At 54.0% G+C, this 18,373-nt stretch overlaps 2 protein-coding genes across 3 annotated transcripts in view; one reads left to right on the forward strand and one right to left on the reverse strand.

The window, feature by feature from the left end:
• Positions 1-3,062, forward strand: part of HSH2D (hematopoietic SH2 domain containing) — a 9,285-nt gene extending 6,223 nt beyond the window's left edge. For both annotated transcript variants that reach the window (XM_046671989.1, XM_046671990.1), the window contains exons 5-6: positions 55-189; positions 2,375-3,062. In XM_046671989.1, the coding sequence (XP_046527945.1) occupies positions 55-189; positions 2,375-2,920 (681 nt within the window). In that variant the 3' untranslated portion in view covers positions 2,921-3,062. The remainder of the gene's footprint in view (positions 1-54; positions 190-2,374) is intronic.
• Positions 3,063-11,117: 8,055 nt separating this feature from the next.
• Positions 11,118-16,252, reverse strand: CIB3 (calcium and integrin binding family member 3). The gene is made up of 6 exons (XM_046672239.1): positions 16,202-16,252; positions 15,972-16,006; positions 14,220-14,331; positions 13,270-13,417; positions 12,216-12,411; positions 11,118-11,267 (listed from the first exon to the last, which is right to left on the reverse strand). Exons 1-6 carry the CDS (start codon positions 16,250-16,252, stop codon positions 11,246-11,248), a joined length of 564 nt encoding a protein of 187 aa, XP_046528195.1. The 3' UTR covers positions 11,118-11,245.
• Positions 16,253-18,373: the final 2,121 nt, after the last annotated feature.

Below are 18,373 nucleotides of genomic sequence, written 5' to 3' on the forward strand. Positions count from 1 at the left end.
GCCCCATCCTGTCCCCCCTCCTGGGGCTGAGCTGCCTGTCCTTCTCCTCCACAGAAGGATCCGGCCTGCGTGGATTATGAGGATCTCTTCCTTTACTCCATGGCCTTGGGGGAAGAACCTGCCAGCCCCGCCCATGGCCCCAGGGAATGTCAGAATCCCCGCTCCTGTCCTGTGGCCTCACTTGAGGAGGTATGTGACTGAAAGCTGGCACTTCCCACCTAGGGTCCAGGGAGGAGCAGAGCTGGCCCCAGCTGCCACAGGAGACTTTCTAGAATGAAGGTTGGAATCTGTAGCTCTGAGCTTAAAGCCTTTCAGTGACTTTCCAAGGCCCTGAGATTAAAACCCCAAGTATTACCTCAGCTCCTCCTTCTGCCCGTCACCAGCCCCACTCCAGCCCCTCTGCTGCCCTTTTTGTTGTTCAGATACATCAAGCTAACCACAGGAACTTTGCCCGCGCTGGTGCCACCCCAAGGCCTTTGTACGTGCTGTGTGCCCTACCCCCACAGTTCTCATGCTTGGCTGCTTCTTTCAGTTCTTCAAGTGTCTCCCTCTCCAGTCTCCAGGCCTGAAGTTGGCCCCCTGCATTCTCCATCGCATTCCCCTGTTTATTCACCGCAGAGCACTTTGCACAGTTTGAAGTCTTGTTTATTTACGGGTTTCATGTTTCCTGTCTGCCTCCCCCGTCAGACTGTGGGCTCTGGGAGGCCTCGCAATGTGTTGGCTGCTTCGCCTCTGCTTCTCCTGCCCTCAGAGAGGACCTGGCACATTGAAGGTGCTCAGCCAATGAATCCGGGGAGGAGAGGAATGAGTCAGTGAGTGACCCCAGCTCCTCAGGGCTGATCGGGCCCCTGGGTCAAGGCCTAAGTGCCCTCCAGGCCCTCTGCACAGCACAGAAGTTCGGACAGTAATGGAAATGAAACAGACTCATGTGACAGGCATTGGCAGGTGCCCAGTTTGGGGGCGAACAGTCAGGGCAGATCTCCTGGAGGAGGTGGCATAGCTCTGGGACATGCAGGGTGAGGAGGAGCCAAAGACACTCACAGATTTAGGCAGAGCATTCCAGGCAGAGGGAAGGGCATGTGCAAAGGTCCTGAGGCTTAGTGTGCTTGAAAAACAGAAGAACAACAAAAGCCAGTGTGTGGACGGAATGGAGTGAGTGAAAAGGAGATTGTTGGGAGGTGAGGGGCCAGGGTCTGCAGGGGCCAATCGAGCAGGGCCTCAGGGCCAGAGTGAGGAGCTGGGGCTCTGTTCCAGGTGTGCCAGGAGCCACGGGAGTGTGAGAGCGTGGTCAGATTGAGGGGCTTAAATGCTCCCTGTGGCTGCTGGCTGCAGAAGAGGGTGTCTGGGGGCAGTGGTGAAGGTGGCAGGAAGGAGGCAGGGACAGCATCCAGGTGGGAGGGACCAGAAAGGGTGCCCTGAGGGTGCAGAAGGAAATGGATATTTGGGAGCTTGCTGGTGGCTTGGAGGCGGAGGATGAGAGGGAGAGGGACGCTGTCATGGCCTGAGCCCTCGGTCCTCCATTATTTGGGAGATGACCACTACGGGAGCAGGGAAGCGGGGCAGAAAGAGAGGGCCGCCTGTGGAGGGCGTGCTAATGAGCTGGCTGCCGGGCCTCAGGCTCCCGGGGAGGGCTGGGACTCCGCGGGGCTGCTCTCCAGTCGTCCCGCCTCAGGGCGAGGGGGCTCGGGGACTTATCCTCCAGCTGCCACGGTCACTGGGCAGCTGCTGTTCCTGGGAGATTTTAATTCTCTGGCACTGCTGGGCTGCAATGTGCGGACACAGTGGGCTCTGGTGGCCAGAGAAGGCCCCAGGTCAGAGTCCAGGTGCTGGCACTCAGGAGTGGAGCTGCAGGCACTGAAGTGCTCAGGGCACAGAGGACGCGGGCAGGGCAGGGACGGGACCTGCCACAAATGACACCCAAGGTTTTGGCCTGAACAACCAGGTAGATCAGGGGTCAGCACACTGTGGCCCAAGGGCCACGTCCAGCTGCCGCCTGTTCCTGTATGGCCCGCGGGCTCAGCATGCGCTAATGTTTTTGAATAGTTAAAAAAAGCCCAGGAAAAATCTATTCCATGACCCATGAAAATTGGAGGAAACTCAGGCTTCTGTGTCCATAGCTTTACCGACCGCACTCGCTTGTGCGCAGCGGCTGTCTGGCCCCCACGCAGAAAGCCCTCCGCTCTAGCCCTTACAGACACCGTTCCCTGGCCTGGGGGACAGGCAGCCGCTTCCCAAGAGAAGGACGGGCCAGAGGCTCCCTCGGGGACGTTTCTCAGCCACAGGGCATCTCGGGGGAACCAGGTCCCCATTCCTGGGGCAGCGTCCAAGCTTTGCTGGGCAGGCTGGCCCGGGTCTCACCCCATCTCCGTTTCAGGCCTCCGCAAAGCCGGTCCTGCTCCGTGGGGCCCAGCAAAGGCAGCCAGAGGCAGAGCCGACCCGCGCGCCCCCCGAGGCGGCCGCTTCCTCCCACCCCCAGAGGACCCCTCTGGAGAAGGCCTGCTGGAAGCTCTGGAGGAACCTCAAGACAGTCCCCAAGACGGGCAGGAAGGTCCAGCAGCAGCTGAAAGCCCAGCTGGCGGCCGCAAGCCTGTCGTCGGTCTGGGACACCGGGCGACCCGCAGGGACCCGCAGCTCAGGGGCCCTGTCGGGCGGCGCGGCCGGGGAGGAGGACGGCGGCCCGGACCCATCTTTGTCCACGTGGCTCACAAGCCCCGCACAACCCCAGGCTCCCAGAGACAGAGACGGCTCGTCCGGGAGGTCGGCCAGCTGGAGCAAAGCGACCTCGGGGGCCAGGGGGTGGCACCAAGAGGTCATGAGGGCCCTGTCCCAACCAGAGCCCAGGGGCTTGGCAGAACCCCAGAAGGACTGGCTCCCGGAGGAGTACCGCCCCCCACCACCCTTCGCCCCTGGGTACTGCTAGAGAACAGCTTGCCTGGCTCTGGGGCCCGGGCCCCCAGGGCTGCTCGCACCCGGACCCCTCGCTCTCTGCCACTGCCCCCGGCCCTGAGGAACCCCAGAAATGCAATAAAGACACTGCCTGGTCTGGGCCTGCAGTGGTCAGCGGGCGCCTGGTTATTTGAAGAAGAAGGAGACTACCAGCCGGCTGCAACACTGGTCTGGGGCGCCAGGCCTGCCACATTTGTGATTTCCTTCAGGCCTCTGAGCCGGCCCGTTAGGTAGGCTCATCCTGCACATTTTAAAGAAAAGACCGGGGTTCAGAGAGGAGGAGTGGCGTGGCCAAGGTCACATGGCTATGTGGTGTCAGCACCAGGATTTGAAGCTGGGTCCCTTCCAGCCCTTTCCCTGCATGCCCTGCACCCAGGCTCAACCCCAAGTGCCCCCCTACAGGCAGGGCTGTGCACGCCTCCCTGGGGTCTCACGCAGATGACGGCCATGAGACTCTGGGAGGGGGCCGGCATGCAGGAAGCACCCTGACCCCTGTCAGCTTGAGGAGCAGCATGTGAGTCCCTTTCTCTCATAAAGGGAGAGGTGGCCCAGGACCATGATTGGGGTGTGCTCTCGAGGGAGTCCTGGGTCACAGGGCTGTGTGACCTTTGGCAAGTCACTAGACATCTCTGGGCCTGTTTCCTCATCTTGAAAGTGGGGAGAAGAGCAGTCCCTCTTTCTCTGGACGAACCTGCAGGTTGCATGTAAGACCAGGGCTTTGGCACACAGTAGGTGCTTAATAAATGGTGGTTAGGGTGGGAGTGGTGCTCTAGAACCATGCACAGTGGAGGTGTGTGTCAAGGTCCCTGAGGGCTGGCTCGGCTGCAGAGATGACCTTGGATTGACTGGGGCCACAGACAGGGTGCCCAGGATGACCACGTGTGGACTGGGCCTGGGGCCTCTTGGGTGAGGTGGGCCTGGGCTCAGGTCGGCCTCTGCAGCCGACTTAAGGTGCAGCCTTGGGCCAGTCACTCTGTTCCCTCTGAATGAAGCCTGACGGCTCCTCGGCCAACGCTGCTGGGACGCCATCGGCAGCCAATGCGATGGCAGAGAGACAGGCGCTTCATAAACTGTAAGGCACTGCGCCAGCCTCAGTGAATGTCACTCCCACCCCCCACCCCCCAGCGGTTGTAGTAAATAAGCAGGGAGTTAAAGCTTCAGTCCCCTTGAGGAGTTCAGGGACCGAGGCAAAGAGGGGCCTCGCGCAGTGGTGGCAGGGCTTGGCCTTGGGGGTCCTGGGGTGGGGCAGCATGGGCCTGGTCTCTGCCCCGCAGTGGAGAGAAATCTGGAAGTCAGCCCCTTCCCTGTCTAAATGGGGCCCAGAGCGGGTGCAGTCACCTCCAGGGTCCCAGGGCGAGGACGGGGGTGGGAGCTCAGGCCGCCTTGGCCCAGCCCCAGCTTTAAGATGGAAAACACGGGAGGCGGGACGAAGATGGCAGAGTGAGTAGTCTTCTTTGTCTCTCCCCCTTCAAATCTACAACTATTTGGACATTCACTGGTTAACAAAGGATATTCATATAGCATCTCAAGACGCCTGAGAGGGGCTGGCCCTGTGGCCGAGTGGTTAAGTTCGCGCACTCCGCTGCAGGCGGCCCAGTGTTTGGTTCGAATCCTGGGCGCGGACAAGGCACTGCTCATCAAACCACGCTGAGGCAGCGTCCCACATGCCACAACTAGAAGGACCCACAACTAAGAATATACAACTATGTACCAGGGGGCTTTGGGGAGAAAAAGGAAAAAAATTTTAAAAAAAAAAGATGCCTGAGAGACTCGTGCTGCTATACATCAGAAGGTGGATGGACTTCCCCCTGGGAGGAGGTGGAGATAGGTGAAAACTCTCTGACTCCTGACCCCCAGACAGCCTAGCACCTGCAAGCGACTTTCCTCCAGCGGACTCCCCCATAACATCGTCACGCACCAAGGGTGGGAGTGTGCGCGCACCAGCAGAGTGATGGTGGAAACAGGTAATTACAGCCCTAGCTAAGCCCCCCGCGATTACACCTAAGCCCAGGAGGAAACTCCAGGGTCCCGCAGCTGCCGGCAGGGAAAGCCTCTGCTCGCCATTAGCAGGGAGGCCCCGCCCAGCATTCAGAACGCCGGGAAGCTCCCAAAGACCGGAATCCACGGCAGCGCACCAGCCCGCCAGCTGCTACCGGGCCCACAGACTCTGGCCATGTCCCAGACAGGGCAAGGGGCTCCCAGAGATTCCGTGGGAGTGGTCTGGGGCTGGGTGGAGCTCCAGCGGAACGGCTACATGGCCCAGGGGGAACTCCAGGTTCCCACAGCAGCCTCAGCAAAAGCCTCTACATAGCACTAGTGGAGAGGCCCCGACCGGCAACCACAAGGCTGGAAGGCCCTGGGGCAAAAGTAGCACAGCGAGGTGAGCTAACCACAGAATGCAGGAGATGCCCATAGCTCTGCTGGGACCTATAGTGGACAAGTGAGATCTTGTAGGCTCTGACAGTGACAGAGCTGCGAATATAGGTGATCCTGCTCCCACTGCTGGGAAAGCCCACAACACCACTGCAGACCCTAAGGAGGGAGCACATCTAGGTGGTCTGCAACAGTAGGCACCAGCAGCCCGAAGCCCCCTTGCAACTTCCGCAACAGCTGAAGAGGGACCCCACAGGGCCACTGTGACTACGAGGAGGGGCCCAGGCCCAGTTAGCAATAGCTGACAGTGTTCCTGGTCGGTGCAGTCTAAACAGCTGCTCCCCACCCCCCACAGCAGTAGAAACAAGTGGAAGCAGTAACTAAACTCTATGTCTATGTGGTGGCACAAATCCACGCTATCAAGCAGTATGAAAAAATATATTAAATCTCCAGAACAGAAGGAAGATGACAAATACCCAGAAAACAATCCCAAAGACAATGAAATCTATAACCTAAATGACAATGATTTCAAAACAGCATTATTTAAAAACTCAATGAGTTAAAAGAGAATTCAGATAGACAACTCAATGAGTTCAGGAGCTATGTCGCAAAAGAGCTTGACACTATAAAGAAGAACCAATTAGAAATACTGGAGATGAAGAACACAATGGAGGAGATTAAGAAAAATCTGGACTCTCTGAACAGTAGGGTTGATAATATGGAGGACAGAATTATCAATTTGGAGGATAGGAATATAGAAATGCTGCAGACAGAGGAGGAGAGAGAACTAAGACTAAAAAGAAATGAAGAAACTCTCCAAGAAATATCTGACTCAATTAGGAAATGCTACATAAGAATTATAGGTATCCCAGAGGGAGAAGGTATCCCAGAAGGAGAAGGGGGCAGAAAGCCTGTTCAAAGAAATAATGGCTGAGAACTTTCCAAACTTGGGGAGAGAGATGGAACTTCATGCAACAGAAGCCAATAGATCTCCAAACTTTATCAATGTAAGAAGACCAACCCCAAGGCATATAGTAGTGAAGCTTGCAAAAGTCAATGACAAAGAGAAAATACTAAGGGCAGCCAGGCAGAAGAAAATAACTTACAAAGGAACCCCAATAAGGCTATCAGCAGATTTCTCAGGAGATACCTTACAGGATAGAAGAGATTGGAATGAAATATTCAAAACTCTGAAGGACAAAAACCTGCAGCCAAGAATACTCTACCCAGCGAAAATATCCTTCAAATGTGATGGAGAAATAAAAACTTTCCCAGATAAACAAAAGTTAAGGGAGTTCATTGTCACAAGACCTCCTCTTCAAGAAATGCTCAGGAAGAACCTTATACCTGAAAAATCAAAAAAAGGAAAGGGGTTACAAAATCCAGAACAAAGGAGATAAGCAGAAGGACAATAACAGAAAGTAGCAGCTCTCCATCAGAACAGGTTAGCAAAAGTTAAATAAAACATTAAAGATAAATGGAATGGAAACACCAAGAATAAATATAACCTAGTCATTTTAACCACAAACTCACAACACTAAAATGAAGAGGAAAAAAAATCTGACAATAACAACCTAGAAGGGGAAGAGAAAAGGGATGGAACGTTTTAATTTAAGGAAATAAGAGGCTATCAGAAAAAGAACTATCTCATCTACAAGATGTGTTATACAAACCACCTGGTAACCACTAAACAAATAACAAGAATAAAGACAGAAATTACAAATAAGAAGAAAGCCAATACAGAAATTTACCTACCTGAATTAGGAATCCAAAAATCATGGGACGAGAAACAAAGGAAATGCAAAATAACCAAAAAAAAAAGTGATAAAATGGCAGCAGTAAGCCCCCACATTTCAATAATCACTGTAAATGTAAATGGATTGAACTTTCCAATCAAAAGACACAGAGTGGCAGGATAGATCAAAGAACAAGACCCAACAATATGCTGCCTCCAGGAAACACATCTCAGCCCCAAAGACAAACACAGACTCAGAGTGAGGGGATGGAAGACAATACTCCAAGCTAATAATGAACAAAAGAAAGCAGGTGTCACCATACTTATATCAGACAAAGTAGACTTCAAAGCAAAACAGATAAAGAAAGACAAAGAGGGGCAGTATATAATGATAAAAGGGACGCTCCACCAAGATGACATAACACTTATAAATATATATGCACCCAACACAGGAACACCAAAATTTGTAAAGCAACTCTTAACAGAACTAAAAGGAGACATCAACAACAATACAATAATACTAGGGGACCTCAACCCCCCATTAACACCAATGGACAGAACATCCAGACAGAAAATCAACAAGGAAATTATAAAATTAAATGAGAAATTAGACTAGATGGACTTAATAGAAATATATAGAACACTTCATCCAAAAACAGCAGGTTACACATTCTTCTCAAGTGCGCATGGAACATTCTCAAGGATAGAGCATATCTTGGGAAACAAAGCAAGCATCAATAAATTCAAGAGGATTGAAATAATATCGAGCATCTTTTCTGATCATAATGCTATGAAACTAGAAATCAACTACAAGAATAAAGCTAGGAAAGGGGCAAAAATGTGGAGGCTAAACAACACGCTACTGAACAAACAATGGATTATTGAAGAAATTAAAGAAGAAATCAAATATTATCTGGAGACAAATGAAAATGAAAACACACCGTACCAAATTATTTGGGACACAGCAAAGGCAGTCCTAAGAGGGAAATTCATTGCAATACAGGCTCACCTCACTAAACAAGCAAAATCTCACATAAACAACCTCAAACGACACCTAACAGAATTAGAAAAAGAAGAAAAAACAAAGCCCAAAGTCAGTAGAAGGAGGGAAATAATAAAAATTAGAGCAGAAATAAACAATATTGAAACAAAAAAGACCATAGAAAGGATTAATGAAACAAAGAGTTGGTTCTTCGAAAAAATTAACAAAATCGATAAACCCTTAGCCAGACTCACTAAGAAAAAAAGAGAGAAGACTCAAAGAAATAAAATTAGAAATGAGAGAGGCGAAATCACAACAGATACCGAAGAAATACAAAGGATCATAAGAGAATACTATGAAAAACTATATGCCAACAAATTGAACAACCTAGAAGAAATGGATAAATTCTTAGACTCATACAAGCTCCCTAAACTGAATCAGGAAGAAATGGAGAATCTGAATAGACCAATCACAAGTAAAGAAATAGAAACAGTAATCAAAAACCTCCTCAAAAATAAGAGTCCAGGACCAGACGGCTTCTCTGGAGAATTCTACCAAACATTCAAAGAAGATTTAATACCTATCCTTCTCAAACTATTCTAGAACATAGAGGAAGATGGAGAACTCCCTAATACAATCTACGAAGCCAACATCACCCTGATCCCCAAACCCGACAAGGACAACACAAAGAAGGAAAACTACAGGCCAATATCACTGATGAACATAGATGCAAAAATCCTCAACAAAATTCTGGCAAACCGAATACAGCAATACATGAAAAAGATTATACACCATGATCAAGTGGGATTTATACCAGGGACACAGGGATGGTTCAACATCCACAAGTCAATCAACGTGATTCACTACATCAACAAAATGAAAAACAAAAACCACATGATCATCTCAATAGATGCAGAGAAGGCATTTGACAAGATCCAACATCCATTTATGATAAAAACCCTCAATAAAATGGGTATAGAAGGAAAGTACCTCAACATAATAAAGGCCATATATGACAAATCCACAGCCAACATCATACTCAATGGACAAAAACTGAAACCCATCCCTCTGAGAACAGAAACAAGACAAGGGTGCCCACTTTCACCACTCCTATTCAACATAGTACTGGAGGTTTTGGCCAGAGCAATTCGGCAGGAAAAAGAAATAAAAGGAATCCAAACAGGCAATGAAGAAGTAAAACTCTCGCTGTTTGCAGACGACATGATCTTATATATAGAAAACCCCAAAGAATCCATTGGAAAACTATTAGAAATAATAAACAGCTACAGCAAAGTTGCAGGGTATAAAATCAACTTACATAAATCAGTAGCATTTCTATACGCTAACAATGAGCCAACAGAAAAAGAACTCAAGAACTCAATCCCATTCACAATCACAACGAAAAGAATAAAATACCTTGGGATAAATTTAACCAAGGAAGTGAAAGATCTAGGCAATGAAAACTACAAGACTTTCTTGAAGGAAATTGATGAAGACATAAAGAGATGGAAAGACATCCCATGCACATGGACTGGAAGAATAAACATAGTTAAAATGTCCATGCTACCTAAAGCAATCTACAGATGCAATGCTATCCCAATCAGAATCCCAATCATACTCTTTACAGAAACTGAACAAAGAATCCTAAAATTCATAAGGGGCAAGAAAAGACCCCAAATTGCCTTAGCATCCTGAGAAAGAAGAACAAAGCTGGAGGCATCACAATCCCTGACTTCAAAACATACTACAAAGCTACAGTAATCAAAACAGCATGGTACTGGTACAAAAACAGGTGCACAGATCAATGGAACAGAACTGAAAGCCCAGAAATAAAACCACACATCTATGGACAGCTAATCTTCGACAAAGGAGCTGAGGGCATACAATGGAGAAAAGAAAGTCTCTTCAACAAATGGTGCTGGGAAAACTGGGAAGCCACATGTAAAAGAATGAAAATTGACCATTCTTTTTCACCATTCACCAAAATAAACTCAAAATGGATCAAAGACCTAAAGATTAGGCCTGAAACAATGTCTTCTAGAAGAGAATATAGGCAGTACACTCTTTGACATCAGCTTCAAAAGAATCTTTTCGGACACCATAACTCCTCAGACGAGGGAAACAATAGAAAGAATAAACAAATGGGACTTCATCAGACTAAAGAGCTTCTTCAAGGCAAGGGAAAACAGGATTGAAACAAAAAAACAGCCCACTACTTGGGAAAAAATATTTACAAGTTATTTATCCAACAAAGGGTTAATCTCCATAATATATAAAGAACTCACACAGCTCAACAACAATAAATCAAACAACCCAATCAAAAAATGGGCAGAGGACATGAACAGAAATTTCTCCAAAGAAGATATAAGGATGGCCAATAGACACATAAAAAGATGCTCATCATCACTAATCATCAGGGAAATGCAATCAAAACTACACTAAGATATCACCTTACACCCGTTAGATTGGCAAAAACATCCAAAACCAAGAGTGACAAATGTTGGAGAGGCGGTGGAGAAAAAGGAACCCTCATACACTGTTGGTGGGAATGCAAACTGGTGCAGCCACTATGGAAAACAGTATGGAGATTTCTCAAAAAGTTAAGAATAGAAATACCTTATGACCCAGCCATCCCACTACTGGGTATCTATCCTAAGAACCTGAAATCAGCAATTCCAAAAGTCCCATGCACCCCTATGTTCATCACAGCATTATTCACAATAGTCAAGTCATGGAACCAACCTAAGTGCCCAGCAACTGACGGATGGATAAAGAAGATATGGTATAGATATACAATGGAATACTACTCAGCCATAAAAAAGGACAAAGTCGTCCCATTCACAACAACATGGATAGACCTTGAGGGTATTATGTTGAGTGAAATAAGCTAGACAGAGAAAGCCGAATTCTGTATGACTCCACTCATAGGTGGAAGTTAATATATAAACAAAGACAACTGATTGGTGGTTACCAGGGGAAGGGGGGGTGGCGGAGGGCACTAAGGGTGAAGTGGTGTACCCACAACATGACTAACAATAACGTACAACTGAAATCTCACAAGGTTGTTAACTATCATAATCTTAATAATAATTTTTTTTAAATATGGAATACACGTCCTCCTGGCAGGCGTGCGAGCGCCGCGTTTATTCCCAGAGCGAGAGGGACCTCCCGCGGGCGAGGGCCTCCGCCACTCCTCCTCCTCGGCGCGCTCAGATGCGGATGTGGAAGGTGCTGTGCGAAGGAAGAGGGGTTCCGTGTCAGCGGACGCCCGGCGCCCCACCCCGAGCGCTCCTCTCCCCGCCCCTCAGCCGACGGCCGCGGGGCCAGAGCACAGCTCTGTGGGTGCGAGTGTGCGTCCAGGCTGCACCCCAGACTTGCTGTGGCACTCTGAGTGGGCGGCTGCCCCCCTCTGAGCCTCAGCGTCCTCCCCGTAAGGCGGGGGCCACAGCTGTCTGTCCTTCAAGGTCTGCGTTGAGGGCCGGGGGGCGGCCGTGCGGCCGGGGCGCAGGAGGGCGCCAGGCTGCTGTCAGCACGCACGTCTCCACCCGCCAGGGGACAGCGCGCCTCCCGGGGCGGAGCCAGGAGGCCCTTTGCGCGCCGCGCGGGCTGCCTCGGTGGGCCGCTGTGCTCCGAAAGGGCCGGGCCGCGGACCCTGCCGCCTGCGCCCTGCGGCCCACGGCAGCCCCGACGACACGCGCACGCGGGCGAGGCTGTGCGCCAAGAGCACCACTGACGGGCGCGGAAACGTGCGCCTCACGTCACTGTCGTCCGTCTCGAGTGCTATTATTGATTTTTCCTCACCACTTAAAAATGTAAAATCCAGCTCACAGGACGTACAAACACAGGCGGCAGACCACTTCCTATGTTAACTCACTTAATGCCCACCGTCGGCCGCACGGTAGGGCTCTGGTTCTCCCCGGGACTGCCAAGTACAGCTGTGCAGTCTGTTCACTGCAGTGTTCACGCAAGTGAGGGCTGAAGTCCAGCCGTGTTCCACCCCCAAAGAGCCGTGTCCACTCACAGGAGGTGCCCACGGGGCCCCTCATTATCCCCATTTTAAAGATTCAAGGACCGAGGCCAGAGAGGTTGGGAAAGTTCCCCAAGGTCACAAATGGGGTCTGCACTGCCTGGTGAGGCCCTCCGGGCGGGCGGCTGGGGCGCGGCGGCGAGGAGCCTCACCTGAGGAAGTCGGGCGCCCGCAGGATCACGTGCTGGAAGTCGTCCAGGGACAGCCGCCCGTCGTGGTCCGCGTCGGCCTCGTCCAGCACCTTCTCACACACCAGGCTCACCTCCTCGGCGCTCAGCTCGCCCCGCGTCAGCTTGGTCACCGTCTGCTCCAGGTCCCACGCGCAGATGTAGTCGTCGTCGTTAAAGTCTGCAGGACTGAGGGGGTCACGGGGTGGGGGCACAGCGGGTGGCAGGCAGGCTGGGCCAGCTGTGGGCACACTCGTCCCCATGTTAGGAGGAAACTGAGGCACTGGAGGGACCCCAAGACCCTGTGGGGAAAGCTGGGTCTTGCTTTGGAATCAGGCAGGGACCTCCTGGGAGGTCATTCATTCACACAACAAGCATTAATGGAGCACCTACTATCTGCCAGGCATGTGTACCTGTGTTTCATTCATTCACTCAACAAGTATTTATGGCGTGCCTACTGTGTGCCACGCACTGGGATACATTTTTATTCACTCAACAAGTATTTAGTGAGCGCCTACTATGTGCCTAGCACTGGGATAGATTTTCATTCAACAGGTATTTATTGAGCACCTACTACGTGCCAGGCACACTAACTGTTTTTCATTCATTCATTCAACAAGTGTTCGCTGAGCACCGACTGTGTGCCAGGCGCGGGAGACAGATGATGGACAAGCCAGACACCGAGGCTGCCCTCGGGCCTCCTCAGCGAGAAGGGCGGCGAGAAGGGAACAGGTGACAGGAGGAAATTCAGCAGCCCAGCTCCCGCCGGGGGGCGACAGGACGCGGGCTGGAGAGTGGCCGGCGGGGCCGCTGTCGGCGGCGACACGAGGGCGGGGAGGCGGGGACACGGGGGCGGTCGCGGCCCGCAGGCAGGTGGAGGGGCGGGGGTGCGGGGGGCGCGGGGGGCTCGGGCAGAGGGGCGGGGCCCGCGGGCGGAGGGGCGGGGTCCGCGGGCGGAGGGGGGCGGCCGCCGGCTGGGCATCGGAGACTCGGGGCGACCCCCCGCCCCGCTTCCTCCCGCCCCCGCTGCCCCGCGCACCGTAGATCTTAAAAGCGTAGTAGGCTTTGAGGTCGCGGGGGGCCATTTCGCTCATCACGGAGAACATGTCCAGGAAGTTGTTTAAGGTCATGTGGCCGTCCCCGTCCTCGGAGAAGACCTGCGCGATGCGCTGGCGGAAGGGGTTGTCCTGGGGGCGGGAGGCCAGGGGCGCCTGAGCGGGCCGGGCTCACGCGGTCCCCCTCGCGGCTCCCTCGGCCCTGGGACCCCCGCCCGCGCGCTCGAGTCCGCTCGCCTGGCCGCCGCCGGCTCCGGTGCGCGCGGGGCTCAGCGGGCCCATCGAGGCTGCCCTAGGAGTCCCCTGAAAAGTCGGGGTGCTTCCTCTGGGGCAGCGCTCCCCGGGGAAAGCGGGGGCAGCGGGGGCTTCCTTCACTCCCTCGGGAAGGCAGGCCGCCTCCTCCCGGCAGGAGCCGGGCCGGGACCCCAACGCACATCCTCGCTCCGGGCCCCTGCGTCCGGTCGTGCCCGAAGTGGGCCGGAACTGCCCCTGGGTCTCCTGCTCTGTGATCCAAGCCGTTCAGTCCCTCCTGAGTGAGGTTTCTGTCCCTCGAGATAAAATAGTCTCTGCTCACAGTCACTCGTCCCACAAGCGCCCCTCGGAGCCACGAAGCACGCGTCAAACCCCCGGCTGAGAAGAAGGCGGACTCGTAGCTCCTACTGTGAAAATAACTAACGTCCCTGGGGCTTGCCACGCAGCCGGCCCTGCGCTGAGCCCTCCACCTGCATTATCTCACCTCATCTTCCCAACAACCCAGGGTTTGAATCCTGTCTCTCTCACGTCCTGGCTGTGTGGCCCTGAACAAGTGTGTTAACCTCTCTGAACTTGGGTTTCTTCATCTGTAAAATGGGAATAATTGCAGCACCCATCTTACAGGAATGTGGCAAGGGCCATCCATCCTGTGTGTCCCTGCCTGTCACACGGCCAGGCATACCTTCAGCTCAGGCATGCTGCTGATGAGCTCGTACGGCACCTTCACGTCGGGGCTGCTGGTGTAGTCCAGAGGGACGAGCTGGGGGGCCAGGTCCTGGTAGCGATAGAAGAGCCTGGTGTGGGAGGGAGATGCCGGGAAGAGCTGGGCGGTGGGAGCGGGGATGCCTCTGCTCTCTCGCCCTCGCAGCGGCTCCGTCTCTGCTGAAGGATGCTGGGTCCTCAAGAGCCATCGACCCTGGGCCCAGCCTTGCAGTAGACAGAGCCGGACACAGGCACTTCCATCCCCCGGGACAGGGCCAAGGTGGAGAGAGGGCCCCAGAGCTAGGGGCAACTCCGGTGGGAAAACAAGCCAGGGAGGAGGAGGGACTCCTGACAGCGGGTCACAGATGCTGGGCTTCCAGGCTAAGCGGGAGCTCACTGGGCAGAGGGGATGACAGAGGGGGTGCGCCTCGGCCAGGTGTCTCACCGAGCGTCCAGAGACTCTGAGCTAGTGGATGCCTCTCTGGGCATCATCGTGTTGTCAGCAAGAGCCCGTCCTAAAGACCCCTGTCCTCACACTCTCCTTCTCTCCCTTGTGGGAGACAGGGCGCCCTCCACAGGGCGGAGCGGAAACAAAGGCTCTTCTCAGAGTGAATGAAAGGCACTTTGCAAAACACCAAATACCACCTCCATCCCTGGGTGGTGAGGCCAGCTCTCCTCTGCAAGGCCCGCACCTGGTGACCCCTGGCTCCCTGGGGGTGTGCTGAGCGCAGGCTTCAGAGACCCCAGGTCAGAATCCCCGAGCTGCTGGGGACTGTCTCTGAGGGGCCAGGAGCTGCTGGCTCGTTGATGGCTGGGGACTCGAGGAGGGGGCACCTGGAATTGCGGCCCTGACCACACGGCCCCGTCTGCGTCTCCTCAGGGAACGGCCTGGCTTTAGGTTTCTGTGTGGCCTTGAGCAGTCCCTCTCCCCCTCTGAGCCTCCGTGAGTCTATCTGACCAGAAAGAAGCTTGGGACAGACGGAATGTCGGCCCTGAAACTTCTTGGGGCCCTGTCCATCTGCAGAGCAGAGTCAGCCTCCCAGCCTGAGCCTCAGTTTCCCCATCAGTAATCCGATCGCAATGGCCAGTGTGACCCTGCGAGCTGTCCTCACTCAGACAATGGGGCTCGCTGGCAAAAGGTGTGCCCATCAATAATGGATGCCCCGTGCCCACACGACTGGGGCCTTGGCCCCGATCACGCTGCGGCTGAACCCCGGCCAGCTTGGGTTTCACAGCTCCGAGTTCATGGGTCGGGGCCTCTGGACAATGGCTCCGTGGGCTGAGCGATGACGTGGGATACCCATCTATACCTGTCTCGCTCGTGCCAGGGGCCTGCAGCAGCTTCAGGCCACCTCCCCACCCCCTGGCCTTGATGCCAACCCCACAGCCAGAGCTGGCTCTGGCCTCTGCCCCTGGCGTCCCAGTCTCCCGTCCCGGCCTCTCCACGCCAGCCTGGGGGACCTGTCTGACACACTGACCCGTCTCTCCCCAGCTCGCACTCTCTGGGGCTCCCACCACCCTCGAGAGAAAGCCCAAGCTCATCAACCTAGAGGTGTGACGAGATGACAAGATGGGACTGCCCGCCCTCCCCAGCTCCGCCTGCGTCCCCTGACCAGCCTGCCATCCCCCATTGGCAGTTTAACCGCCACGAAGCCCTGAGCCCTGTCACTCAGCAGAGCCTCCGGTGAGGAGCAGAGTTGCTCAGACCTTCCTCCCCGCTCCACAGACTGACCTCATGATCTCCTTCCTCGTGAAGAAGGTGCAGTCCTGCGGACAGAGAAGCTGGCTGCCCGGGCCGCCGTGGCCACCTGCCCTCCCTCAGTGGGCCGCCTCCGCCCAGGGCTGTGCCCAGAGCTGCCCCAGGACCCCTGCCGCCCGCCGCCCGGGAGGAAGGGTGCTGTCCCCGGCGTTCAGGCCAGGCCAAGGCTGCCAGACCCACCAGGGCCCGGCTGCTGTCCCTACCTGATACGCTTCCAGCTGCTCGTGAGTGAAAACGGCCGGCTTGTTGCCCATGGTGAGCCCGCTGCCAGGACCCGGGGACAGGCTCTGGAGGCCCCGCTCTCCACAGGGCCACACCAGCTGCCAGGCTGCTGCGCATCAGCGTGTGGGCAAATCTCCCTGCCCTGGCTGTCACCTGCCCACCCGCCTGTCACCCCCAGCCTAGGGAGACTCAAGTTACAGCTGGGCTCTCTGGGCAACAGCCCGAGGATGTCCACGGCCACCGGGGCAAGAAGAAGGGCTGTGAGAGGTCACAGGGCAGCCCTCGGTGGGGAGACCACACCTGCCACTAAGATAGGTGTGCGGGGGTCTGGGGCACCTCCCAGAGATGGGCAGGGTGGCGGAGAGGCTGCGAGCACACCCCAGCTCAAATTCCAGCTCTCCCCCAACCCCACTGGCTGTGTGGCCTTCGCTGTGTGGCCGAGTCAGCTGACATCTCTGAGTCTCATTTGTAAGATGGAAATCACATTAGTACCTACCTCACGGAGTCGCTCTGAAGATCTAACAAGATCGTTAAGACAATCAAAAAAAAAAAAAAAACAGTGGCTATAAGCCTGTTCTAGGCTCTGGGAGCACAATAGTGAACATGCTAGATAAGCTGTGCACTGGACACGATGATGATGATGATGTTATGGCTTGAGATAAGCAATCCACAGGCTTAGTTTGAGAAACAGTGGGTTAAATAACACCAGAGTTCTTTACTACATGACTTCTCAGAGCCTTTACTATGCAATGTGCACCAAGCATCCTCCAGGGGTAGATACAACGTAGCAGCTGCCAACCTCATTGAGACCCAGAATCCTCTGTGCAGAACACGTTGGATTCCAAAGTCCTGAGCCTAGTGCTCAGTGCCCTTGTTCTGAGTCTTGCCTCTTTCCACTTTCCCCTCTGCTCAGATTTTTCCAGCCCTGCACCCCAAGTTCCTTGAGCCACTCTTTGCCCTCGGCCTCTGCCCAGCGTGTGAAGCCTATTGTCAGGTGTGACTGCGGTCAGGCTTCAAAGACCCCCGAGGATGATTTGGTAAAAAAGTGATGAGACAAAGTGTTGGCGACTATGTGGAGCGACTGGAAGTCTTATCTTGCCGGTGGCGCTGCAGAACGGTGTGGCCTCTCCGGAGGCCGGGTTGGCGGTTTCTTGTAAAGTTAGACGCACTCGTGACTCAGCCGGCCCGCCCCCGGGTACCTACCCGAGAAACGAGAACCGGGTCGCACGGGACCCTGCACTTGCCCACCGGATGGACAGAATACTTGCAAATCATATTGCTGACAAGAGACTGGTCTCCAGAATCTATAAAAAACTCCTACAAGTCTACAGTAAAAAGACAAATAATGCAAGAAAAAATGGGCAAAGCCTGGGGGCAGAGCGGGAGGCCTAGTTGGAGCAAAGAGGATGTTGAGGGTGTGAAGTCACCCTGCGTGAGGCCGTACCGATGGGTATACGCCAGTTCACATCTGTTGAAACCGACCCGGAGAACGCGGACTGCGCGCTGTGCATGCTGGGCGCCGCCGCGGCGGTGAGCGTTCATCGACTGCAACAAGTGCCCCGCGTGGCGGGATGTGGAGAGGGCGAGAGGCTGCGCGGGGGCGGGCGGGGGGGGGGGGGACGCTATGGGAAAGCTCTGTGCCTTCCTCAAATTTGCTGTGAACCTAAAACTGCTCTGAAAATAAAGTCTATTAAAACAAAACAAAACAGGTAACGGATTCGAATAGACAAGTCTCCGAAGAAGACCCACAAATGGCCAAGAAGCCCCTGGGGAGATGCTCCCCGTCATTCGTCATCGGGAAATGCGAGTCAGAACCACAGCGAGATGCCTCCTCACATGCACAGGGTTGGCCGTGATAGAAAGATGGACAAGAACAAGCGCTGGAGAGGATGTGGGGAAGCTGGGGCCTCGTCCGCGCGGTGGCAGTGCACACTGGGACAACTCTTTGGAAAACAATTCAGCAGTTCTTTAAAGAGTTCAGCGTGGAGGGGCCGGCTCCATGGCCGGGTGGTTAAGTTCTTGTGCTCCGCTGCAGCGGCCCAGGGTTCGGATCCTGGGCGCCGAAAGGCACCACTCGTCAGGCCGCGTTGAGGCGGCTCCCACATCCCACAACTAGAAGGACGTGCAACTAAAATATACAACTGTGTACGGGG

The sequence above is a fragment of the Equus quagga genome, chromosome 9 (genome assembly GCF_021613505.1).
Source record: "Equus quagga isolate Etosha38 chromosome 9, UCLA_HA_Equagga_1.0, whole genome shotgun sequence".
NCBI lineage: Eukaryota > Metazoa > Chordata > Mammalia > Perissodactyla > Equidae > Equus > Equus quagga.

Bases quoted from the DNA above. Each gene is read 5' to 3' on its own strand.
- CIB3 (XM_046672239.1), bottom strand. From the start codon at position 16,252: ATGGGCAACAAGCCGGCCGTTTTCACTCACGAGCAGCTGGAAGCGTAT. The intron at 16,007-16,201 runs GTAGGGACAGCA...CTCTGTCCGCAG, and splicing joins AGCAGCTGGAAGCGTATCAG to GACTGCACCTTCTTCACGAG. The intron at 11,268-12,215 runs GTGAGGCTCCTC...TCCTTCGCACAG, and splicing joins CGGGCGCCCGACTTCCTCAG to CACCTTCCACATCCGCATCT.